The sequence below is a fragment of the Montipora foliosa genome, chromosome 8, assembly GCF_036669935.1.
Source record: "Montipora foliosa isolate CH-2021 chromosome 8, ASM3666993v2, whole genome shotgun sequence".
Taxonomy (NCBI): domain Eukaryota; kingdom Metazoa; phylum Cnidaria; class Anthozoa; order Scleractinia; family Acroporidae; genus Montipora; species Montipora foliosa.
The window spans coordinates 47,878,148-47,901,895 of NC_090876.1; the positions used below are offsets into that span (position 1 = coordinate 47,878,148).

The window sequence follows — 23,748 nt, forward strand, 5'->3', positions numbered from 1 at the left end:
GTCCGTTCTTGAGATAAAAAGGGAATGGTGACACCCGAAAATAGTCCGTAAAGTTTCGGGACTTTCGAGAAACGGGCCCCAGATTGCGGCATAGGGAATTTTGACTACTAATCCAGTGACTGGAAATTGCTTCTTATCATTATTATTACTATTATTATTGTTGTTGTTAATTTCCCGTGATTGTCGCCACTTCTCTGATGTTCTTCTGGATCTTCTCAGTCATGTTTCAGCAGCATCCTGCAGCTTCGCGACAACCACGACTTTCCACAATAGGGAGCTTAAGCACGTGCGTTTTCGAGACGTGGACGGCAACTGGAAGTGAGCTGTTTTCCCTTTTTAACTTGTCTTAACACAACAACATTTACATTGCTAAATAACTTTTCTCCGAAAGAGATGATTATTATAAAAATCTGGGAGACACCATTGTCCTCGCACGCGGTTCGAAATGTTCTTTTCCGGTTGCCGTCTGCGTCGCTTAAGCTCCCTAATATGTGAGCAGTAACAAGGTTGACCAACAACTGGGCGCTTCCAATGATGTCAGGTACATTTATCTAGATCCAACCTTCCATAGCAGGTCTCTGCATTCTTCGAGACAGTTCCAAACGCACCAATCAAGATGGGTATCACTGACTCTCGGAGCTCTATGAATTATTACTATTATTGACTGTTTGACACGGTTTTCCCTACGCTCAATTTTCACAGGTCCATTTCTCAAACACACTAGTTGGTAACCCGGCCCTGGAGTTTAGCGACCTGTACCCACGACAACACTTACGTGCAAATCCTTTGGTTGGGGTAATTGTGAACGAACAGTGAGCCGATTTCTGAAAATGTCATATATCAGGACCTGATAAGGAAAAGGCAAAATGAGGCAGGCAGGGAAAGAAACATAAAAAGCAATTTCATGAATTCAAAGTGTCACAAATATTGCGTTCTACATTAGGAGAATGCATACATGTAATATCAAAGAAATTCGTGTTGCTTATTTCTGGACGCTTTTTGTGATTAATTTTCAGGGTCTGGGATCCATCTTGGACTGGCTGACACCACTTCCCTCGATTTCATGCAAGGCCTCGAGCACATGTGGTAGCCAATTATACCCAATAATAACCATTATATTGTTCAATTTCATTCTAGCCATTGCCATAATGTACGAAATCCATTCCCAAAATGTTGAACTATTAAACCTCATTGTTGTGTTCAACCTTGGAACTGATTTACAACTTCACCTGAAAGCACCACACAAGTCCACTTTCCCTGAATATTTCTGGGCGATCAGTACCATAAAAAAATGTTATTTTACTAGAGATCCCATGCATCTTACTAATCCATGATTATTACTGGTCATCATTGTCCAAACACTGACGTTAATAACTTGAAACCTCTGACCACAGTTGTTCAATAAGTAGATACAACAATGCCTCATACATCACCATAAGCAAATAAATCACCATCCAGAGGAAAAGCCCCAATATCGAAACCAGTCGACTTGCTATTTGACACACCTCAAACAACTTCAAATACAGCTTATATGAGAGCAATCTCCACTCACCCACACTGTAGCATTTTTAAACACAAGTGGTCAAGCCTATACACAAGTTGTCACCAAGATTTAGAATAAGAGGAATACTGTGTGTAATAGACCTTTTCAGCTTGTACATTTTGTTTTCCCAATACAGATCATGTGATGATACTCAGGAGGTTTGGTCTTTTGTTTTGTTCATTAAAGGACCAAGCCTCCTGACTATTATCACATGATCTGTATTGGGAAAACAAAATGTACAAGCCGAAAAGGTCTATTGGTTTTGTACTTAGATTAATTTACAGGAAGTCCCTGATGTGAAGGAATCCAGAATTCAGCAAATGCGAGGCTTTGGAATCCGAAATCCATTGTATGGAATATCCAGAATCCACAAATTTCAATGGAATCTGCGATCCATTTTGGCAGAACCAGAGAGTTTGGAATCCGGAATTCACGAGTCCGGATCCAGGATCCATGAGTCCAGATCCAGGATCTAGAATCTCGAGTCCAAGGACAACCTGGATTCCTTTACATAGGGCGAAGGAAGTGTCTAAGGTGGCCTTCAGCTTACCTTCCCTTTCACGCTGTCAGCTCTTGGAGCACCACTGACCACATCTGAAAGAAATAAATGTGTGATTCATTATTAGTATGGAACTTAGCCTATTGACTCCAGTAGGAGTGAGACTTAATAGATTCTACACCCATACTCTGTCTAACGGCAGACTATTTTACTCCTCAGTGGCGGGCAGTTTAAAAGTCAATTGGTTGACAACTTCAATCTAAATACTCAAAAATTCCTTTCACCCATTAGGGAATTTAAGAACTACGACAGCGACAGTCAATGAAAACGTCACCTCAAAATACGACTTTGCTTTATCATAAGTCTTTCGCGATTATTCAGTCTTGTTCATGTAATACAACGTGGGCGAAGTATCCTAAAAGTAAATTGGTATGAGCAGTTTCAGAGTTAAAATAGAGAATGAAGGATTCTCTGTTACATGCTTACATTGTCGTCAAAACCTCAAATTTGTCGTTTTTATGCAGAGCACTGCTAAGAATTACTTGCTAAAATCCGTCCTGCACACGCAGCACGATTATTTATGCTCTTTTGACTAATGATATTACTGTTTTGTGGCGATGTCGTAGTTGTAGCCTTCGCCGTTTCTTAAATTCCCTACTGACACCCAAGAGTGATCAGACTTAAATACCGGTATATGAAGATTTTACTCTCTCTAACCCCAGACAAGTTTACATGTCAATAAAATATACTCCCATCTTGCTCTTTGACCACCACCAGGTGGTATTTTCATCAGCTCATTACAAACAAACTTATCTGTCTGCCATACAGAAGTAGTAGACAAAAATACTCAAAACTTAAGTTCAAGCTGCTATCCTTTGATGATGTGTTGCTGTGGCAAATAAATTTTGGCTTAAAAAGTAATTTAAGAACATTGTTTGGGGGGAACTATTCCACAGCTATGCTACACTACAGCACATATAAATTTAAATAAAAAGCTCTTCTTTAAATAATTCATGCAGAGTTGATTTTATTTGTTAGTCTTCATGAGAGAGATTATGATGGTTGGTGGTTTAGACAGTAAAAAGCAGTGCACCTTCGTATTTAACAATAATAAATTTATACAATGTGCTGTCTCACTTTTGATGTTAATTTTGGTAAAAAGGTAATAGTCATTTCAGGGCTAGCACACAACCTGTTCTTCATCCAAGGCAAAAAGTGATACGTACAGATATAGAGCAACATATTGTAGATCCACATGCATACAGAAAATTTAAACCACATTTTATAATAATGTTTACAAAAGAAATGACCTGCTCCCAACTGTGTGGCTTCATACACGTAGCCCAGTTGGTGAGAATTGCAGTGGCATCACAGAGGCCACGGGTTCGAATCCTGTTAGTGCCACCTGAATTTTTCAGGTTTCTTATCTATGAGACATTTGCTTAAAAAATTATTAATGTCCAGATACATGTGAAGATCATCTCTATCCTTTGTCTAAATGTTGACAAACCTGGCCTTGATAGCACAGAGAATTTTCCGGTGTCCACTGAGTAACCTAAAATGCAAAGCATACATGTACAAGTCATACAAATAATAACAAGATTACAGCCAGTAAGGTTTTTAGCCCACCAAGGATGGCCATTATTGGGCTGTGTTTGTCCCAGAGCTGACAGGTACTGTAGGCTCTAATACTTAAAAAAAAGAAGAAGTAAAAATGAAGTGTATCAAAAGTCAACACCATATTTAACAGCCAACCAGCTGGCTTAGTTAGTTTGGATCAGACTACTTTGTGGGAGGTCACGGGATCAAAAACTCTGGCTAGACCATCACTAAGGGTCTTAAAATAACTGAGGAGAAAGTGTTGCCTTTGTAATGGCATCTGCAAATGGTTCGAATCTCTAGTCTCTTCAAGTAAGGATGATAAACCATAGGCTCAGTCTCACAACCCATCAATGTTCATACCCCATTATATAGTATTCTTATTGTGTTGTATCATATCGTATTGTTGTACCACAATTTAAATCGTGTTGTGTACGTATACAATCATGCACTTTGATCGTTGCTTAGTACTGGCTGTATCATGGATGTACATGTATCATGTATCCTTCAATGCTTTCTTTAATTATTTTTTAAATAAAGTTGACATAGAGAAATGTGACGATTCACTGTTTTCCATTTGATTTAATTTAGATTTTTTATTTGATAAAATTCAAAATCCTTAGTGGAAGCATTAAGGAATGAACACCATTTATTAAACAATTCCAGTCTTTTTTTGCAGTTCACTAGTGGAACCCAATATTATTATCATGGAAAATTGACTTATTATGTACTGAGCTGCTTGGTCAAAACCGTGGGGGTTTCATTGACATCTGCCAGGATCAAAATTAATATTACCGTATTTCCCTGAGTATAATACGCGCCTGTGAAAAATACACACCCCAATTTTAGACTGTATTTTGAAAAAAAAAGTTCAAGCAGAAAACAGAGAAACTGTGCATGTAAAACTCAGCATAAAAAAATCCATGTTCTGGATGAAAAAATTTGTTCCACTTCTAACAAAAGTACAGCAAATAAGCCCATATAAAGTGTTTTTAAACACTTTACATGGGCTTATAAACCACCGAAACCTTTATGCAAGCTCTAAATCATAGTCACAATCAAACAGTTCTCTTGCATGTCATCGACAAGTTCATCTTGTTGTTCGTGCACAAGATCGTCTTGTGTGCCATCAAGGTTGTTTATAATTTACTCCATACTTGACAAAGACGATTCAATCATCTCTTCAGGAATGTCAATATGCACCAGCAATCCACCAAGCAATGATTTCTTCCAAGGGCTTCTTTTGATGGCCACTGATTCCATCTGCCATCCACCTCTTTCTAGCCTTATCTTTAAATGGTTTCTTTAACTAAGGTCAACCCACCAAGAATTACTGCTGAATTGGTGTTTTCTCTGCAAATGCTGCTTTCATGTCACATTGAGCTTCGAAAGCATATTAAATAAGCGGGCTTCTTTGTCTCCCCAGTCCACCACGTTGCACACACCAAACTCTTCATTCCTTTGGCATCCATCCAGCCTTTCTCTTGGGTGGCGCTGATAACTCTGTGCTTGTTTTCAACTTTAAGCACTGTCTTCCTCTTGAAAATCACCATTGGTCTTAATTTCGATCCATCACCAGAACAAGCCAACAAAACAGTTGTGCGATTCTGCTCATTTCCCGTTGTACTAATCTTGAAATTCTCTGTGGTGTTGTTGATTGTTCGGGTTTGGTGGCATGTCAAAGTTGGGTGGCGTTTCGTCCATATTTCCAATAACATGTAGTGGGTAGTTGTGAAATTGGATGATCTTCAGCAAAATTAACAATGCTTAATTTATCAGACACAGTGTAACTCTGATGAGTTTTTGTGGCCATTTTGATGTTTTAATTAATCGCTCAAAAGTGAAGGCTATGTTGATCAGTTGTTCATTTAGCTAGGAAGGTTAATTTATTAGTGGATCTTAAACGTTTCAACTCTTGGTTCAGCCTTTTACTTTTCAATCAACGAGATGCTTCCGTGAAGCATACACTGGGTTGCCTGTGGTACGTGTTACAGAAAATCAGAAGGCACTGAATTGTGTGGTATTGAACTACAGCATTCCAGTCTCTGAAGAATAACAAATAAAAGAGAAGCCAGAAACATTGGCTTCTGGGCTGACATGTTGATAATTTTAAAGTTCCCTCACAACTTCTTTTCACCACAAGTTTAAGCATGCCCTCTGAGCACCTGACAGCTTTGTACTACCAAAGTTCACTGAAGTTAAGCCCGGTCCGGCGAGGTTAGTTTCTGGATGGGAGACCAAAATGATATACCCCTGATAAAACAGAAGCATCGGACCGAAAATACTATTAACGCTAACAAATGCGAACTCAGCAAGGTACAGATTTTGTTAGCTTTCTTTATGTAAAACAAGAACATCATTCTAAAAGCTTATTCTATGCAAAAAGTAGGTTGTGGAGGTAATTTTGAGAGTGGAAATCAAGGTTACGCGGCAGACGGCAAATACAAACTCACAATTTAATTAAGTTAACACAACAGAAAGACGCTAACCTCATTTTGACAAGAAAATGCTTTACTATTGCCGTAAAAACTATCCAGTTAAGCTCGCATATCATAAAACATGATGAATTCATAAAGGCCACCTTTTCCAGTGAACAATTTTTTGAAACAAACAACATATTTGCTATTAGAGGCAAAAACCCCTTCTATTTCACTACGTGCGTGAAGAGAAGAAACTCAATCGTGTCAAATATGCGCAATATTGCAACAAACTAAATTTCAGGATCAAACCGTTTACATGAAGAACTTTTTCCTTGAATAATAAAGCACAAAATACACGACAAGCTTTCTTTCAAACAATTCTTGGCTGTCACATTTCCAGTTATTTTTTTTACCTGAAGACTGTGCAGAGTTGATCACAGATCCACGTAAGGTGTTCGATTCGTTCTCTGTCTTTGTTGAAGCCATAACTTACCAGAGAATTTTCCATTTGGTTTCAGTGTTCTACATAACAGCACACTTGGTAAAACTTATTTTAGAAATACAGCTCACTTTGATTTCGGCTTGACGGGCGATAGATTGTTGTCGAAGTCCATTACTCGTCGCTTTTGAGATTCCAGGTGTTGGTTTTTCACTGCCTGCCTGGTTTATCCAACTGACTTTCCATTATTGAGCTCCATAAGGGTATATTTTGTTTAAGGATCCACTAAAACGCCATTCACGTTACGTGACTTTCAACGCCATTGCAGGCTAAGTTAATGATTCTCCTGTGTCCACCAGAGAAATCTACGCATTTCCACTACCCTCTCAATCCTAAGAAAATATGTGCAGAAGGCGCTATGCACAAAGACACCACTTACCAGGGGAGTGACAGGCAAGACTTTTACCGACACGGGAAAAAAAAACTAAAAAAAATAAAACAAATAAAACAAACAAATCCCACCCACTTTCCGACTGGGATTGCCATACTGGCAACCCAATAAAAACCAATGTGCCTTTGTTTATAATGCTAATGAGGGATCCATGGAGTCTAAAACAAGGATTCCATGTTCAATACACATCTCAATTTTCAGAGCTGTTTTAGCGGAAGAGAAGGTCCATATTATACACGGGTAAATACGGTAAAAAAAATCATAACAGGAACAGAAAGGTAATGTGTATCCACTGTAATCTTCACAACCTTTATGCTTTCATTCTTTCAACATACCATTGTAGTTAAAAAGGTCAACTTGATCTTGAGTAGTTTTCTCCGCAATTATATCAACGAACTCCGGATTCACCATCATTGCTGCACCTAATTAAGAACAAGTTTAGTTCAATAAACAGAAATTAAAAATAAACAGCAAACAACAAGGGGAAACTTCTTATGGGACGGTACATGTATGCTGACAACGTTAATTAAATCACTGTTAATTATTAGCAAAGTAAACACAATTTTTTGGTTGACAAACAAAGAGCATGATACATTTAGATGATTCCATTTACAAAATATGATATTCACAACTATTCTGGACAAGGTACTCCAGAATATTCTTCCAGTTTTGGGTAATAATGCCTTTTTTTTAAAAACATTCAAATGGACAATGATTGGAATCTGCGATTTTGTTGATAGCCTCATGTTTATAAAATTGTGAGGCCCATTACTAACACAAAAAACTGCCTTAACACTAACTGGTCAATTTCTTTGTAAAGGGGGTTTTCAATACAATTTTTAGTGGTCTGCAAAACCAGAGAACTTGGAAGAGGATGGACAATGCACACAAAAGATAGCGCTTCCCAAGGACCAAAGGCACAAGCTTATAGGGGGATCCAGGGGAAAATTATTTTGAAATTGGGGTGTCTTAAAACACACTGTGGAGCACAAATTAGGGTATTTGAACAGAAGACTAATACTTATTATTTTGCACCTCGATTCTTTCTACTCATATTTCCCCTTTTGGGTCACCTACTCGGTTAGTTCCGTGAACTATTTAGGTGTCCCAAACTCTGCACAATGAACCTACAATAGTAATTTTTTTTTTCCTTCGCAATCTCTTGATTTTATATTTTAAGCACTAAAATGTATTATTTTTTATTTAATTATTATTTCTGTGTGAGTTTAAATAAAAATTGATTGGACTTGACTTGACTATCATTAAATTTCGGCTTTTTTATTCACAGAGAGCACATGAATAGTTTTTTTTTTTAATTCAATTGACGGCAAATGTTGGGAAACAGTGTGACATATCCCCTTAAATGCTCCTTTGCATTCTATACAGTGCAATGTATTTTATCTGTCAATCATGACCGAAAAGACCCATTGTCACATTTCAAATGTACACGGAGTTATTATAACAAAATTAATGCAGCAGCTTACACAGGTAATGGATTGCTGGAGTGCTCCCTCAAAAACGAGTGTGCTCGATCCTCGAATGGACCAAAAAACTGCCAATACTACTCAAATTTCAGGCGTCTCTTTTGTTTTTCATGAACAAACTTTGCCGATATCAAGGTTTCGTGTTCTGTGCAAATATTTCCCATGTTATTTGTAAAATTTATGGTAATTCCCAAGGAAAAGTAGGCGATGAGATCACAAGCAATAACTAGCGAGTTTCACCAACTACAGGCTCTGTACTGGCTCTCATTGAAAACCCTGTGTCCCCTTTAACCCATTGAGCCCTCAAAGTGAGACTTCAATAGATTTTACTGTCTAATGCAAGATGATTTTACTCGTCAATGGGTTAAATTCATTTCCCAAAGTACAGTACAATTAGTTCCACACCTGTCCACTGTTTTGAGCCTACTGCACCCAATACAATATCTTGAGGGGGGTCTTTCATGTACACTGCACTAAAGCCAGCTTGACAATATCCATAGAAAGCATTGCCTTTATCCTCTGAAAAAACAAAACAAAACAAAACAAAAAACATTTTTACCACTACCACAATTATTGCTTTTAATCTTGCAATCTAATTGGTTAATTTGCAATTGTCGATAAGAGTTTAAACAGTGTGCTACTCGTATCAACCTTCTATCGTTGTAAAAGCCAATCAGAAATGCTCATTTTGGGAAATAAACCATTCAGACTGCAAGAAAGTTATAGACAACACTCAATCTTTCTGTTTTACTCTTCCACAACTGTATGGCTAAGTATCGTTTCTCTATCAGACTAAAGGTTAAAAATTCTGGGAGAGATGAATGACTCCTAACTGGCAAACGAAATGTTTACTTCCATTTACTGTCTGTCAGTGAAGAATGTAATACCTTTAACTTGGTAGAATGTCAGTTTTCTCCACATTTGCCCTATTCAATGATGGATGTTTTTACCCACAAATTAAATGTGCTACACTAGTACTGTACCTGTACATATTGTCTTCGCAAATGGGCCTTTCACAAACACAATAGAATTTACGCATGAAAAATCTCCTTACATACCCTTTACGAAAGATATATTACAATTGTGCAAGCCACTGTACACACAGAGTTTTCAACATCGCACACAACACCACCCCTGTAGCAATGCCATTGGTGGAGTTGGAGTCTTGCATGACGGGAGTAGCTTACATTGTACTTTTGAACAGTACTGTACCTTTTTTACATGGATTGACTCTACCATTTTGGGACACCCTTTCAAGGTCGTCACTAAGGAGAAAACACCTTCCGATCAACCATCTCAAAACAATTTTCCCAGTAGGTGGGAAATAAGGTTGACGCATTGAGTATCTAGGAGCACAGGCCTGCAAAGGAAATAAAAATATCAGATTTTTTCTAAACAATAACATACAAACACAAAATTTCATTTTGGATGCAGAGATGGCGCAGTGGTGAGAGCACTTGCCTCCCACCGTACCAATGTGGCCCAGGTTGGATTCCCAGACTTGGCATGGGTTGAGTTTGTTAGTTCTCTACTCTGCTCTGAGAGGTTTATCTCCAGGTACATGTAGTCCGGTTTTCCCCTCTCCTCAAAAACCAACATTTGCATTAATTTGATGAATTCAGCTTACTTGTCTGCAATTAGTACTTCAGTACTAGTCTAGAATGACTAGACACTTAAATAAAGTTCCTTTCCATAAATTTCCTTTCAATGATTAAACAGTTTTGTTTTTTTTGCTGATGTCAATAATCACAGGACCACACCAGAAAAAGAGTCTCCAAGTCCCATGCTGTTATCACTGTGTTTTCAACTACTTACATGTATTATAATACAAGGCCCTTTTGTTCAAAAGCTGACTATCACAAATTAAACCCAGGTTTTCATTTTGACAGTTAAGTCAGTTAAGCCCCGTTTACACAAGCAATTTTTATGTGAAAATTTTCGCAAGACAAATTTTATTTGCTCCTATAGACAAGGAACTTTGGCCAATTTTTATGCGACAACTGTGTTTGATGAAAAACTGGTGTATTACCTTTTATGTGACGAATAAAAGTCGTCAAATATGAAATATTGCTTGTGCAGACTACTCGTCACATAAAACATGGCAAATTCCTGCCTCTCAGTGAGCCCCACTGGAAAACAACCAGCAGACAACCTTGTCTTGTTTCTGCTTTATCTCTACTGTCCAAAGGCATTACTGACCAACACAACTGCCAATTGTCAACAATTGTTTCTTGCGCTATCTACTCAATCAAATATTATATACTATTTGTCACATAAAAATTGCTCATGTAAACAGGGCCTGTGTCCAACGGAAAGCAAGCCTGCCAGTCGATCAGTGATTTATCCCCTAACTGGATCAATATTATTAGTAGCTCAAACCATATTGGTCATTTAGGCGCTTAATTTTTAACCAATGCCATACCATTGCTTTGCCATCTTTGCCAGTGCTATAAACCACTCCTCCCAACCATTGTTTCTTTTTTTCTTCTGCAAAGTCCCCGCCTTCAATAGCTAATGCTAACAAATGAATTTGAAAGCAGCGACTTTGAGTTTCTGAACATGCATTAACGTAATGCATCATTGTTACCTACAAACTACACTGTGAAAACTTTAAAGTTTTTTTTTCCCAATAGTACACTGGCCCTTTGCAGAAGTCATACCTACAATCTTCTGATTACTACGGGTAGTTCAAATGCACTAGTTTGCCACTGGGCTGTGAGATAAAAGTGCAGGACATTAAGCCAAGTCATTTTCTTGCAAAAGAGCAGGGCACTAAGAATTTTCCCGAGTCTCCCCAAGTCAACATAAAAAAATTATCACTTAATTTCATTATACTGGTTAACAACATTTTGTCATCACCTTGATAATAAAATGATGTATTCTAGATATTTTTGCATTCCCCATAATACACTTTCAGTTTGTTTGCCCCCCAGATTTTGCTTAACGGGGACATTAAGTTTTTCAGTGAGTGATTAACCCATTGACTCCCAGGGGTTCCCCATTGACAAGTAAAATTGTCTGGCGTTAGACAGAGTAAAATACTCTGGCCTTAGACAGAGTGAAATACTAATTATAAGTCTGGCCTTTGGACGTCAAAGGGTTAAACCATTGTTTTCACATGCTCTTGGGGACACTGCATATGCCCAAAACCATTTGAAAACAATGGTTTGTTTAGGTAGCAAACAAATTTAGTGTATTATGGGACATGCAAAAATAGAGAATGCTGCACTAGGTTGTTACAAAGAATATAGGCCAGTTTTGTATTCTCACGGTTAGACCGGATCCAGCATGAAATGATCGTGCTCGATCCAACCTACAGCTGTAACTGCAAGAATACGAAACTGGCGTATTACATGCTCTTAAAATCTGAGCACTACCTCTAAATAAAGTTGAGTCTTAAAAAAGGCCACTTTTAGGGAAAACCACCCCCAAGATTGGATTTCACTTGATCTTCCAGAGTTAGCTATCCCCAGTGCAGTCACCACAGTCGAACCTCGATTATCTTGATTCATTGGGACTAGACAAAATAGTCCAGATTTATACAAGTAATAGAGGATCTGGATTATAATCCAGAATATGAATAATAATGAGGAACAACTGATTAAATTAAGAACGCGACATTTAATAATTTATCTTCTATCGAAAGAATGGATCGCTTACGCTTCAAGGACATGATGATTGTAAATAAACATTCGAGACGTAGGCAAGTGTAGCCTGTTTGCCGAACAAACCAATAGAGCGTGAAATTTCACTTAGCACCAAGCAACTCTAAGCCAGTCAGAACTACACGTAATTCGAAAGTTCTTCATTAGTTACGACGCGTGCAAGCGCTGCTATACAGTATTTTGCTTTTTGAAAGCGAAACAAACTCGCCTTTACTTCAGTTTTCAACGATGTACTTTTAAAAAGAATATGGCTGCAGAACTTGATCAAGAGTAATAAATATTCATGACAAAATTGAAATTGGGAAAGGAGGAAAATTTCAGATAATCTAGGTTTGACTGTACGCTACATTAGTGAAGACCATTAGGCCTTCACCATTATGACATCACTCATGCATGTATTAAAGTATATTATAACAATGAACATCAAGAACATGTACAGTATGTGTATAAATTTCAACTTTTTTCCACAGTTATGATCAAAAGAGGATTTGACACTTTAAGTAATATTAAGGAACTCAGGCAATTCTCTGTGATCCAAGACCTACTCATTCAACTAGTTCGGTTTATACATCTCTATTAAAGCCCAAGGTAAATGCAGTATCAGAGGGCAAAGGAATGTTTAACTTCCTCTCAAGAGGCTCTAAGGAACAGGCCACTTTGGAAAACAACATGATACGCTTTGTTTAATTTGTCCCCCCAAATTTTGCATAAGCATTGCTTCCAGTTTTTCTTGGGACTTACAAATTGGTCCCAAGAGAAAACAAAAACAACTCAATGCAAAATTTGGGGGAAAAAACAAAGACTAGTACCATGGTATTTCCGAAGTGGCCTACTGTAGAAGCCTTGACACAAAGAAACGACTGGTAACCAACGGCCTGGACAATCCAAATTGGCCCTAAATGAACATGAGAAACTACAGATGGACCAAATCTAATAACACATTAAAAAATCTTAATTTCAATGTGATGGCTTCAGCTGTCTCATTCAATTGATCAACTGTAATACATGCACTTACGTGTATTGTCTATGGGGATGTATTTGCAGGTAACCGATCCATAATATTCACATGAATACACTGCCCCATATCTGATAAAGGTCTCTCGGCCAGAAGATGAGGTCACATTACTCAACGGTGCTCCAACTATAGCCCTTCATAGAGAAAATTCAATAATAACTGTCAAAGATTAATGGCAGCCAAAGTATTCTGAGAATGCTTTAATTCTCCACCATTTGCATGGGGAAACTGTTTACTTTACAATAGAAAAAAATAATAATTAATTCAAAATTTAAATGATTAACAACTAATTTTCAGCTTGCATAATCCCTTCTTTGCATTGGCTTTTATAATTTACCAAAACCACCAGAATGTCCAATAGCACACCAAAATGAATGTTTCAAGGGAACATTTTATGTTTCACTTATTAACAATTCCCACTGATGTTTCCCTGAGAACCACTTGGTTCTTTTTATATCATCAAAGAGTACAGCAGTTGTACATGCATAATGTATGAGATATGTTACATGTAGCAGCCATGTACTGTATTGGCCAATATACTCACCACATAAAAAAGTATTATTTTTAAACAGACCTCTTTAGCTTGTACATTTTTGTTTTCCCATTTCAGACCATGGCCATGTGATGTTACTCTAGGGAACGTAACAGTTCCTTTCAAATGTCATTTTATTATGCATGTGCATATGTATGCACAATTTATGAAAAAAGAGGAAAATTCCCTTGGGAACATCACAAGGTCTGACATGGGAAAACAAAACTTACAAGCTAAAGAGGCCCACTGCATGCGGTGATGCTTATCTATATGTAAAGCAATCCATATCTACATTGTATACAAACAAACAAGGAGAACACTATATTTTAATTACAAGGGAGGCATTATGAATCCCAGCGTATGGATGTCACAAGTGATAGAGCTACGACGTATACATGTATGGTGGTTTTCAGTGATAGAGGGAAACTGAAATCCTGGAGAAAATGTGTGGGACATCGTTGACAAGAAGCATGTGCTCTCAATGCAGATTTATAATAACAACTGGGGTATGACTCAGTTGTCGTATGCCCCACTGCTTAAATGATGCCCAATGCCGGAGCTCACATAAGACACAATCAACAGGTATTCCATCCATCCATTAGCTACATGTATTTGCCTTAAATACATATTACAATGAAACAGATCAAGAACTACAATGTACAATTGAAGGCGAAGAAGCATTAAGAAGCGCATGGAGGCTTAAAGCTTAAGGGAGGACTCTCTCTTATTAAAGGGGCTAGGTCACGCTATTTTAGGTAATTTTGTTTAATTTTGTTAATTATGAGCTCTAAACGTCAAATTGGCAGAACAAGAGTCTTTCATTTGCAAAATCATGGCCACATAACAACTGAGAATGATTTTCCAGCTGTGTAAATGACATTTTGATATAGACTGATACAAATTTGAAAAAAGGTGGGCCAATGTTTTTCAAATTTACCAAAATTCAATCCATTTCAATCATCTCCAGTTTTGCCCATCCATGTCCCTTCTTGGCTTCCCTGTGTTTTGTTAGAGTTCTTCTATAATTTGGAACAGTTACAACTGTATTTTGATATTTTAGTTAATTCTATGACCATTCAATCAGTGCTGAAATTGCCTAAAATTGCATGACCTAGCCCCTTTAATTAGAGCAAGTCTAAGTAAAAACGGGAAAAAGAGAAACAAAGAAAACACAAAATGCACATTAATGCACTAAATGTACATTAATGCGAATATCTCCATAAAAAATTTGAAGAAGGGGAAAAAAAATCCTTTTATTTTGACCAGTAAGTTGACATATGCCCTTTAAAGTGCATATGACACAATTTTTTTATTAGCTTTTTTAAAAGAGCTTTCAAAATGATAAAGAACGGCATTTATTTTATCAATTGTGATAGCACTCTTGGTTGCAAAGTTATTAAAGATCTTGATTTATGCAAATTAGAGGACTTGTGACATCACATACAGAGGTGGACATAAAATTATGTAAAATTACAAAATATGGAATATCTTTGCAAATACTCAGTCTGCAGAGTTGAAATTTTGCAGGGTTGATGTGCGGCCAGAACCACACATTGTGATAGTGACTATGATATCACCATAGCAACATACTCGCTACCAGACCTCTACCTTCCCGAAATGAAAAAATGCCTTCTTTGGTGCTCCAGAGTCTAACAGACTTCCTAGTGCTTGTGCTGTGTAATGTCCATATTCGTTCACACTCACTTAATGAACATCAAGAGCAAATAACACTTATTGGGGAAGAAAACTCTGATTTTACCCTTCGGATGGAAACGTCACACATCATGGAACTTTGTGATGAGTATAAAAACAGCAAAAAGTTTCAGTTCTATACAGAAAAAGTCTTCAATTCAGAGATATTCCATTTTTTGTGATTTTACATCCTTTCTGTGTCCACTATGTGACATCACAAGTCCTCTAATTTGCATAAATCAAAATCTTGAATAACTCGGCAACCAAGAGAGTTATCACAATATAAAATAAATGCCATTTTTCACCATTTTGAAAGCTCTTTCGAACAAGCTAAGAAAAAAATTTGTGTCGTGCACTTTAAATATTTGGAAATATCATGTTTCTGGTCCAAGAAAATAACAACCCCCAACAGGGTGTGGGCTTCCTTTTGCAAACTATGATACGTGTAAGTCAGCAAATTCTTAACATTCTAAATTTCTATGAGTAAGGTAATAGTGCTTGAAATAATGTAAACAGAATATAAAATAGACTTTGTAGGACCCTTTCAAGAGATTAGCTTTCCCATAATAGAATGAATTTTTTGGTAGTTAGGGGAGCATTCTTGCATGTTTTGCAAATCCTGAGGAGTTTCCTCGTGTATAATAAAGATTAACTGATTGATTGATTGAGTGTTTGAGTCTTTCATTCCGAAATATAGCAAATCTATAAAAATAAATAATACAATAAGGATAATGTTGCTTGAGAAAACATCTAAATTTATTATCATGACCAATGACCATGAAAGCAAAAGAAAAAAAAAGATTAATTATAAATATTTTATCTGGAGACGTAGAGAGTACAGCACAAAACTACAAAACATTTCCCTCAAATGATGAACCCCGATGCAACTGAAAAGATCATTGCGATCAATATGCAGCTTCTAAAATTCCCACAATTTGGATCATTCGTTACGCTAAATGAAGCGAAACCTAAGTTCGCTTAGTTTTCAAATTAGATAAAAGCATCATTTAAGAGTGTTTGACTTTTTTTTCATTAGTGCTTATTACTTTTGCCGTCTCTAAAAGAATTTTTTCCTTCATGATTATGTAGTTAATTTTGTTGAATTTTATGTCACCTCAAACACATTAGAAGTGAGTATATGAAAGATTTTACCGTGTTAATTAATATTCATTGTGAAAGCTCTATCGCGTATGAGCTAGGCTGCTGAATACCCTCCCGCTTGTATTTTAAAAATCAAAGGCCTCGCTGAAAAAAATCAAAAGGAGATAAGCATTGAAAACTACGTACCAAAAATATTTACGATCGCACCCAAATGTATTCATGACCTCTAGCAATTTTCCATAGCTTACGTTTGTCAAGCATGAATGAAGCCTCTGGAATTAATTATGCCGGCCTTTTTGAAAAACAATCATTCACCTACCAGTATCTATTCCTATATGAATGAAGCGCCACGGAATATCCGAAATATTCACTTTGACTTGCAGGAGGAGGGCTCAGAATCGAGGCCATTTTCACATCCAAGTTGAAGCCATAAGTCCCAAGAGAAAAACTCAAAAGCAAACAAGTTATTGTAGAAGTCAAGAGCATTTCGAAATGTTGTTGATTTTCCCCAGCTGTGCTCAGTAAACGAAGCCTTTTTTTTCTAATTGAGCAAGAATCTTGTGGTTATATCGATAAAATTTTTGATTGCGACGTACACTAAATCATGTAGATGAAGCTCGGTCCGTATGCCTCAACCTTGGACACATACAACTTTCTCAACTCGTATATTATTCACTCTACTCGTCCTTCAGTCTATGAACAGCTTAGGAACCAACCACAGCGAAGAATCGTCGGTGAATCGAAATTATGAAATAGAAAGTTCACCTTTGCAGCTGCAAATGTCAACGTGACAGTGCTTACAGCAGAGCCGACAATCAAATAGCCCCTCCCAAGATTTTTGACGTCAACCAGAGGACGTCCCAGACGTCACACCAACACATCATAGTTTTATTGGCAAGGAGTGAAATTTGTCAGGGGATTAATTAATTAATCAGCCGGAACTGCAATCAAAAGATGCATTCCAAAAATCGCAACATTCAAAGGTCGATAACTTGAAGAACAAAATGATACGATATATTTGAAGTGCGGGCAAATTGTTCAGTCAAGTGAAGCTGTGATCTTTGCAGTTATGAAAGCAATTTTTGCTGTTTTGCATAGGATGTATTCCTGGAGCTGGAAGAAAAGGTGAGAAACATCAGAATTTGATGACCCCGTTGAAGTCCTGAAGTTTTCAGGCTTCTTTACGCAATCGCAAAAATTGCGTTCTTAACTGCGAAGATCACGGCTTCACTTGATTTCATATCCGCAGTTCGTATATGATCCATAACATAACATAACATCACCTTTATTTCACCTGTGATTTACAAGAGTAGCTGTATAGCTAATTTCTTGGAGAAAAATAAATAAAGAAATGAAGAAATAAAATCATACATTACATACAGTACGTAATACTATTTACATAAATAACAACTACATTGATCACATTGATGTTCGAAAGAAATTTGGCATATTTTAGTTCTGAACTCGTGACCTCAGGTCACAACAACAACAAAAATTATTATTTCATCGTAGATTGTTCAGTTTTGAAATGATCATTCAGAATCATTGCAGTTTTTGAGTGCTACTCTAGCAGCAGCCAGTAAGCCTGAAAAATAGAGCCTGCTCGCAGGACATTGAAATATGTTTTGAACCGGAAAACTTACCTGTATCAATAGAAAACCAAAAATAGGCATCGCTACATTTTTTTTGTTCAGCATACTAATATCATTCGCTTCAACCCGAAAGTTGGCCGAAAGTCAGACATAAATCACTTTGAACTGAAACCTTTTGTAGGTTTTGTATGAGTACAAAGCGTTTTTCATGTGCGGCCCTCGTTTGAACATGAAATTTATACAAAATTTAAGGTTTTGGCGACAATATACTAGTATCGTTCTGTGATTCTGCGGAACCTCTACCCTCCATAGAATCACCTCTACCCTCCGTAGAATCACAGTTAATGAAAATTAGACTACGTTGGGTTGGCCACGTAGCTAGAATTGAAGACAACAGAATGCGGAAACAAATATTGTACGGAGAGCTTGAAGAAGGAAGAAGAGGAAGTTAGTTTGTTCCACATGTTTACAGAAGTGTATCTGAAAGAATGTAAACCATAAGTTTCATACAACAACAACAACAAAAATTATTATTTCATCGTAGATTGTTCAGTCTTGAAATGATCATTCAGAATCATTGCAGTTTTTGAGTGCTACTCTAGCAGCAGCCAGTAAGCCTGAAAAATAGAGCCTGCTCACAGGACATTGAAATATGTTTTGAACCGGAAAACTTACCTGTATCAATAGAAAACCAAAAATAGGCATCGCTACATTTTTTTGTTCAGCATACTAATATCATTCGCTTCAACCCGAAAGTTGGCCGAAAGTCAGACATAAATCACTTTGAACTGAAAACTTTTGTAGGTTTTGTATGAGTTCAAATCACTTTGAACTTAAAACGTTTGTAGGTTTTGTATGAGTACAAAGCGTTTTTCATGTGCGGCCCTCGTTTGAACATGAAATTTATACAAAATTTAAGGCTTTGGCGACAATATACTAGTATCGTTCTGTGATTCTACGGAACCTCTACCCTCCATAGAATCACCTCTAACCTCAGTAGAATCACAGTTAATGAAAATTAGACTACGTTGGGTTGGCCACGTAGCTAGAACTGAAGACAACAGAACGCGGAAACAAATATTGTACGGAGAGCTTGAAGAAGGAAGAAGAGGAAGAGGCAGACCGAAACTTCGGTATAAAGATCTGGTAAAAAAGGACATCAGTTTGGCAGGGATCCCTGTTGATGGTTGGGAACAGCTGGCAAGTCGGCGCGAGGAATGGAGGAGAAGGATAAAAAGTAAAAAAAAGGAAAGTGTGCATTTATATAGCGCCCTTATCACAACGTCTCAAAGGCGCTTTACAATGATCAATTTACCCCCAGCGGACTGGAAGCATATACAGGCGCAAATTGCAGCCGCTTCTAAGCAGTCCATGCATGCTGGTACTCATTCAATGAATGAATGAATGAATGAATCATTGAATCAATTCAATGAATGAGGATCAATGAAGGAGTGGAAAGATTTGAGAACGAAAGAGCTAACAGAGTTAGTTGCTAGTATCGTTCAATCGTAAATACGATATATAGCGGGTAAATACATAGTTTTCACTGTCACGCAACAAAAAAATGAAAGCGAAACCGTTCAATGAAAAAAGCCAAGAACTTGAACGCTGTAGGAGACAAATTCATAAATCACCCATCCAATTCTCAGGTCTGTGCGGTACATTGTTTCTGAGTTATTTGTCGAAGCGTTTCACGCAACTTAACGACATCTTGGTGACCGGTAATCAACAAGAACATCTGGGGCCGGTTGCTGGAAGCCTGGTTAGCGCTAACCGTTGGTTAAGACGTATCAGAACTGATAGGTTTCCATGGTATTTAACGCCGGTTAGCACTAACCATGCTTCGAGAAACCCGGGCCCGTGGCCCGTTTCTCGAAAGTCCCGAAAACCTTTCGAGTCCGAAAAGCCAAGGTAACAAAAAGCAAAATGACTGTGAAGTTTGACGACTTAAATCCTCTCCGTTCTTGAGACACAAAAGGAAATGTGACACCCGAAAATGGCCCGTAAAGTCTCGGGACTTTCGAGAAACAGGCCCCTTCAGCTGGAGAATTATGCATTGACGATACGTTACGGTTTCAACTCGTACCACCATGACATAGAAGACGCAAAAAAACACAGGATGGTAACATTGGTCCCCGGGCTTAGTTTTGTTGGTTTTAGTCACGTTGCTGTCATGAAGAAGTGCCCCTTTGCGCACGAGTTCGTCATAAGTTCTTGGGGAAGGAAGGAAGGAAGGAAGGAAGGAAAAAAGGATTTTTATTTTTTCGAAGGAAAGGTAGAACGTGCATTCTCAATAAGAGACGCTGTTTCACTTGCACGACGTAAACTTGCATGTATCGCACCGCAGCCATAAGAAAAACGCAGTAAGTACGTGCTGGACCACCTGTCCTCGGACTTGGTTTTAGTCGCGTTCGCCCAAATACTGATTTTTAACTGACGTTTTCGGTCGCGTTTTCGGTAGCTTGCGTGTATACTGAGTTGTGTGTTACCAGGAATATGTTCACTCGATGCACCTATCATTAATAATACCGTGACGCGGTTTTAGTTCCTTCATGCAGTCGGATTTTAACACTCCCGGTTTCTTACTATTCATTTGGTCATTAATCCTATAACTGCGATTATATAATGCAGACCAAGGACATCTATTAAAATAAAACATTGACAATATACTCGTGCAGCATCAGTGGTTATTCGCGTTACTCATAACCTGAGCATCAGGCCTTTCTAAGGGGAGGGGGAAAAAAACTAGAAAGCCTGATACTCAGGTTACGTTACTCAAGACTAAAAAAGTGTCATCCCTTGCAATATGTTACATTTTTAAGTAAACAGTGGCCACATTGCGGTAAAAATTGATCTTGCGTTTCCTTTAGTTTCTGTTTCCACTGGTACACCATCGTGTCCTCCATGATCAAACCGTCTACTCACAACGCCCTTTTCATATTCGCTACTGACTTGTTCTCTCATCGCTTCAACATCACTAGCTCCATTCGGTACACGGCCACTCCTCTACCTGGGCCCTAGACACATTGAACAGCGGGGGCAGCTCAGTGTAGTGTCAACCGTGATTTTGTACCAGTCATAAATTCCTGGGGCAGGAAGGGAAAATTATCTTTTTATTTTTTTCCAAGGAATGGTATTGGATAGTCTTTATACAGACCGATAAGCATTAGCGGGATACAAAAACTCCGACAATATTGACTTGATCATTTGCATTTTTCGTTACAAGAAAATACTTTAACTATAACTGCGTCTGTGCAAGTTGCGACCTGTCTGCTTGTGTCTGATGTTCCCCTTACGCAAAAGAGACATTGAATGACAGCAAATGAGGAAATACTGGACACAACTTCAATTAATGTTATGTTTCATTCACTTTTATTTGATGATATGTGCTTACATTGTGAGGTCTGAAGTGTTCAGAATCAACTCAGATCAACTTTTATTCCGAGTAAAATTCGGCTGGAATCTGTGAGTTGATGACATCGGCTGGTTTAATTAACTAACTGAACTTCAAATGTACTCTGCATGCACTGAACTATTGTCATCAATTAATCAGAGGAATTGGACTTTTTAGCTGGGATAAAACCGATGGTGTTATACAATTCCTTGTCATCCATGCCAGAACAAACTTCTTTGGCGTCTTTTTTGGCAGGTTTTTCCCCGACTGAAACGGAAAATTTTCGATCATCAATATTTACATTATTACAAAGAATTCCTCTGTTTTTCAGAATTTCTTTGTCAATGCTATGCCACAGTGCTTCTTGAAGCGCTATCCACGAAGATCCGGTTTGCATGAGTAGGCCGGAAACCTCAACAGACCTTCAGTGAGTATTTGCTTGAATCAAGCTTGAAAATTTCCTTTTACCACTGTAGATAACCAAAAACGTTTTTTTTTTTCATATTAAATTTGCACATAATCGTACTGATACACTCATTCTCTGCAAATCTCCGGAATATCGCCAATGCATAATCTACACTGGGAAAACAAAACACTCGGTTTGACTAAACGTTTTCCGCTGTTTTGGTGCTCGCTTTAAGTTTCCCGGTAAAAAGAAAATTATACTCTCCCTAAGGAGTGGAGATGATTCAGTCACGGTACGGGAGTCCAAACCAAGAACAAAACTGATCCGGGTTTAAAATGTTACTAATCAGGGCGATTTTATTGATGCTGCGAACTGAGAGATTTCTGAGCTCAGGAAATACTTACAAGAATACATGCCAATTTGCAAGAAAACCCCTTCCTTGATGAACTTGAAGCAGGCATATTTTTTCAATGCGTAGAAGGCCCTGCAAGTGGTAGACAAAAAACATGCCACTATTCAGCAAACAATCATAATTTTTTACAAGTGAACAAGAATCTCAACTGGTAGGAGGAACCAGTGTATGCAAGTATTTGAGGTAGGAGCCAAAACGCAGGGCCGGGGCCCGGGCTGAAGCCGGGATCGGGGTCCTGGTATTTTTTTTTCCCCAATTTCTTTTGTTTCAATTTTTGTCGTTATTCGCCTTCACTGTTACTCTCGAGTGACCGGCATCTGACCTTCATTAACTTATTGTGGAAATTAGTCAAAAAACATTAAGGAACCTGCGGAAGCTATGAAGTTCTTAAGGGACATCTTAGTTTTTTCCCCTTGAATTCGAAGTAGGTTTTTGCGAGCATCTGACTTTGTCTTTGCGAAAACCGGAGTTTGTTTTTCTATTTTTGCGAAATGAAGAGAATTTCCTCAATTGCTGAAATTGGAGTTTGCACCAACTGCCAGAGACACTCACTACACCAACTGCCAAGACTCGCTGAGTTTCACACTTTAAAATCGCATTGTAATGTTTACTTCGTAAACTAGACCCTCCGTGAGGGTACACTGGGTTGCCTGTGGTACGTGCAGCCCCGGAGGGGGGGACTCCCATATGGAACACACGGGGATGCTAGTCGGAAATTTTAAATTTAACCCCTGAAGGAGACCATCTGGGCGTGGCTCAAGCTTTTTGTGACTCCTAAAGGAGACCAATCTGGGCGTGACTTAAGCAAATTTTGACCTTGGCGGCTTAAAATATTGGCGCTTTGCCCGAAACACCCTAAGCGAGACCAAAATCCAAAATTTACACCCCTAAGCGAGACGACGAGCATCCCCGTCTGTTTCATATGGGAGTACCCCCCCCCCCCCCCAAAAAAAAAAAAAACAAAGCAAAAGGTAATTAAAAAACCATATAATAAACTACTTACTAACCTAGCTAGCTCGAGCCGTACTGGGGAATATTGGCCCTGGGTCGTTTTTGCACGGACCTCGCTGCGCTCGGTCTGTACTGCCACGACCTCGGGCCAATATTTCCCTGGCAGTACAGCCCTCGCGCTCGGTTAGTAAGAAGTTATTAAGGGGTCACCCAGAAGTCATACCAGCAGAGGCCCTTTGGCTCACAGGTCCTCACACGTTCGTACGACGAAACAGATCCTTTTCTGAGGTTAAAAACCTGGCTACTGGCCTAACTCTTCTTCCTACTTTCCCAACCGCGAGAAAACCGCGGTAAATCAGCCATCGCCAAAAAATTTTTTTTTTTCTCAAAAAATATTTAAGTTAGGGGGAAAAAATACATCATTTTAAAGCTAAGAAAATAAGCTTTCCAACAGCATATAACTTATTTACAGAAAACTGAAACATTTTATGAAAGCGAAAGTTGAACGAAAAAATTTAAGAAAAATAACAGTAAAATATGTTTTCTAGGCAAA

General features: G+C 38.1%; 2 protein-coding genes across 3 annotated transcripts in view; both read right to left on the reverse strand.

The window, feature by feature from the left end:
- LOC138012475 (integrin alpha-8-like) overlaps positions 1-17,244 on the reverse strand; it is a 50,502-nt gene extending 33,258 nt beyond the window's left edge. Inside the window, exons 1-9 of one of the 2 annotated variants that reach the window (XM_068859255.1) lie at positions 16,760-17,244; positions 13,116-13,249; positions 10,858-10,952; positions 9,648-9,795; positions 8,841-8,954; positions 7,287-7,373; positions 3,553-3,597; positions 2,094-2,137; positions 776-847 (exon numbers count right to left, since the gene is read on the reverse strand). In XM_068859255.1, coding sequence (XP_068715356.1) covers positions 776-847; positions 2,094-2,137; positions 3,553-3,597; positions 7,287-7,373; positions 8,841-8,954; positions 9,648-9,795; positions 10,858-10,952; positions 13,116-13,249; positions 16,760-16,926 — 906 coding nt within the window. In that variant the 5' untranslated portion in view covers positions 16,927-17,244. The remainder of the gene's footprint in view (positions 1-775; positions 848-2,093; positions 2,138-3,552; positions 3,598-7,286; positions 7,374-8,840; positions 8,955-9,647; positions 9,796-10,857; positions 10,953-13,115; positions 13,250-16,759) is intronic. The other variant, XM_068859254.1, reaches the window with a different exon arrangement.
- Positions 17,245-21,386: 4,142 nt separating this feature from the next.
- The window catches only part of LOC138013402 (uncharacterized), a 14,753-nt gene continuing 12,391 nt past the window's right edge, over positions 21,387-23,748 (reverse strand). Inside the window, exons 4-5 of the mRNA XM_068860472.1 lie at positions 22,237-22,316; positions 21,387-21,693 (exon numbers count right to left, since the gene is read on the reverse strand). Coding sequence (XP_068716573.1) covers positions 21,578-21,693; positions 22,237-22,316 — 196 coding nt within the window. The 3' untranslated portion in view covers positions 21,387-21,577. The remainder of the gene's footprint in view (positions 21,694-22,236; positions 22,317-23,748) is intronic.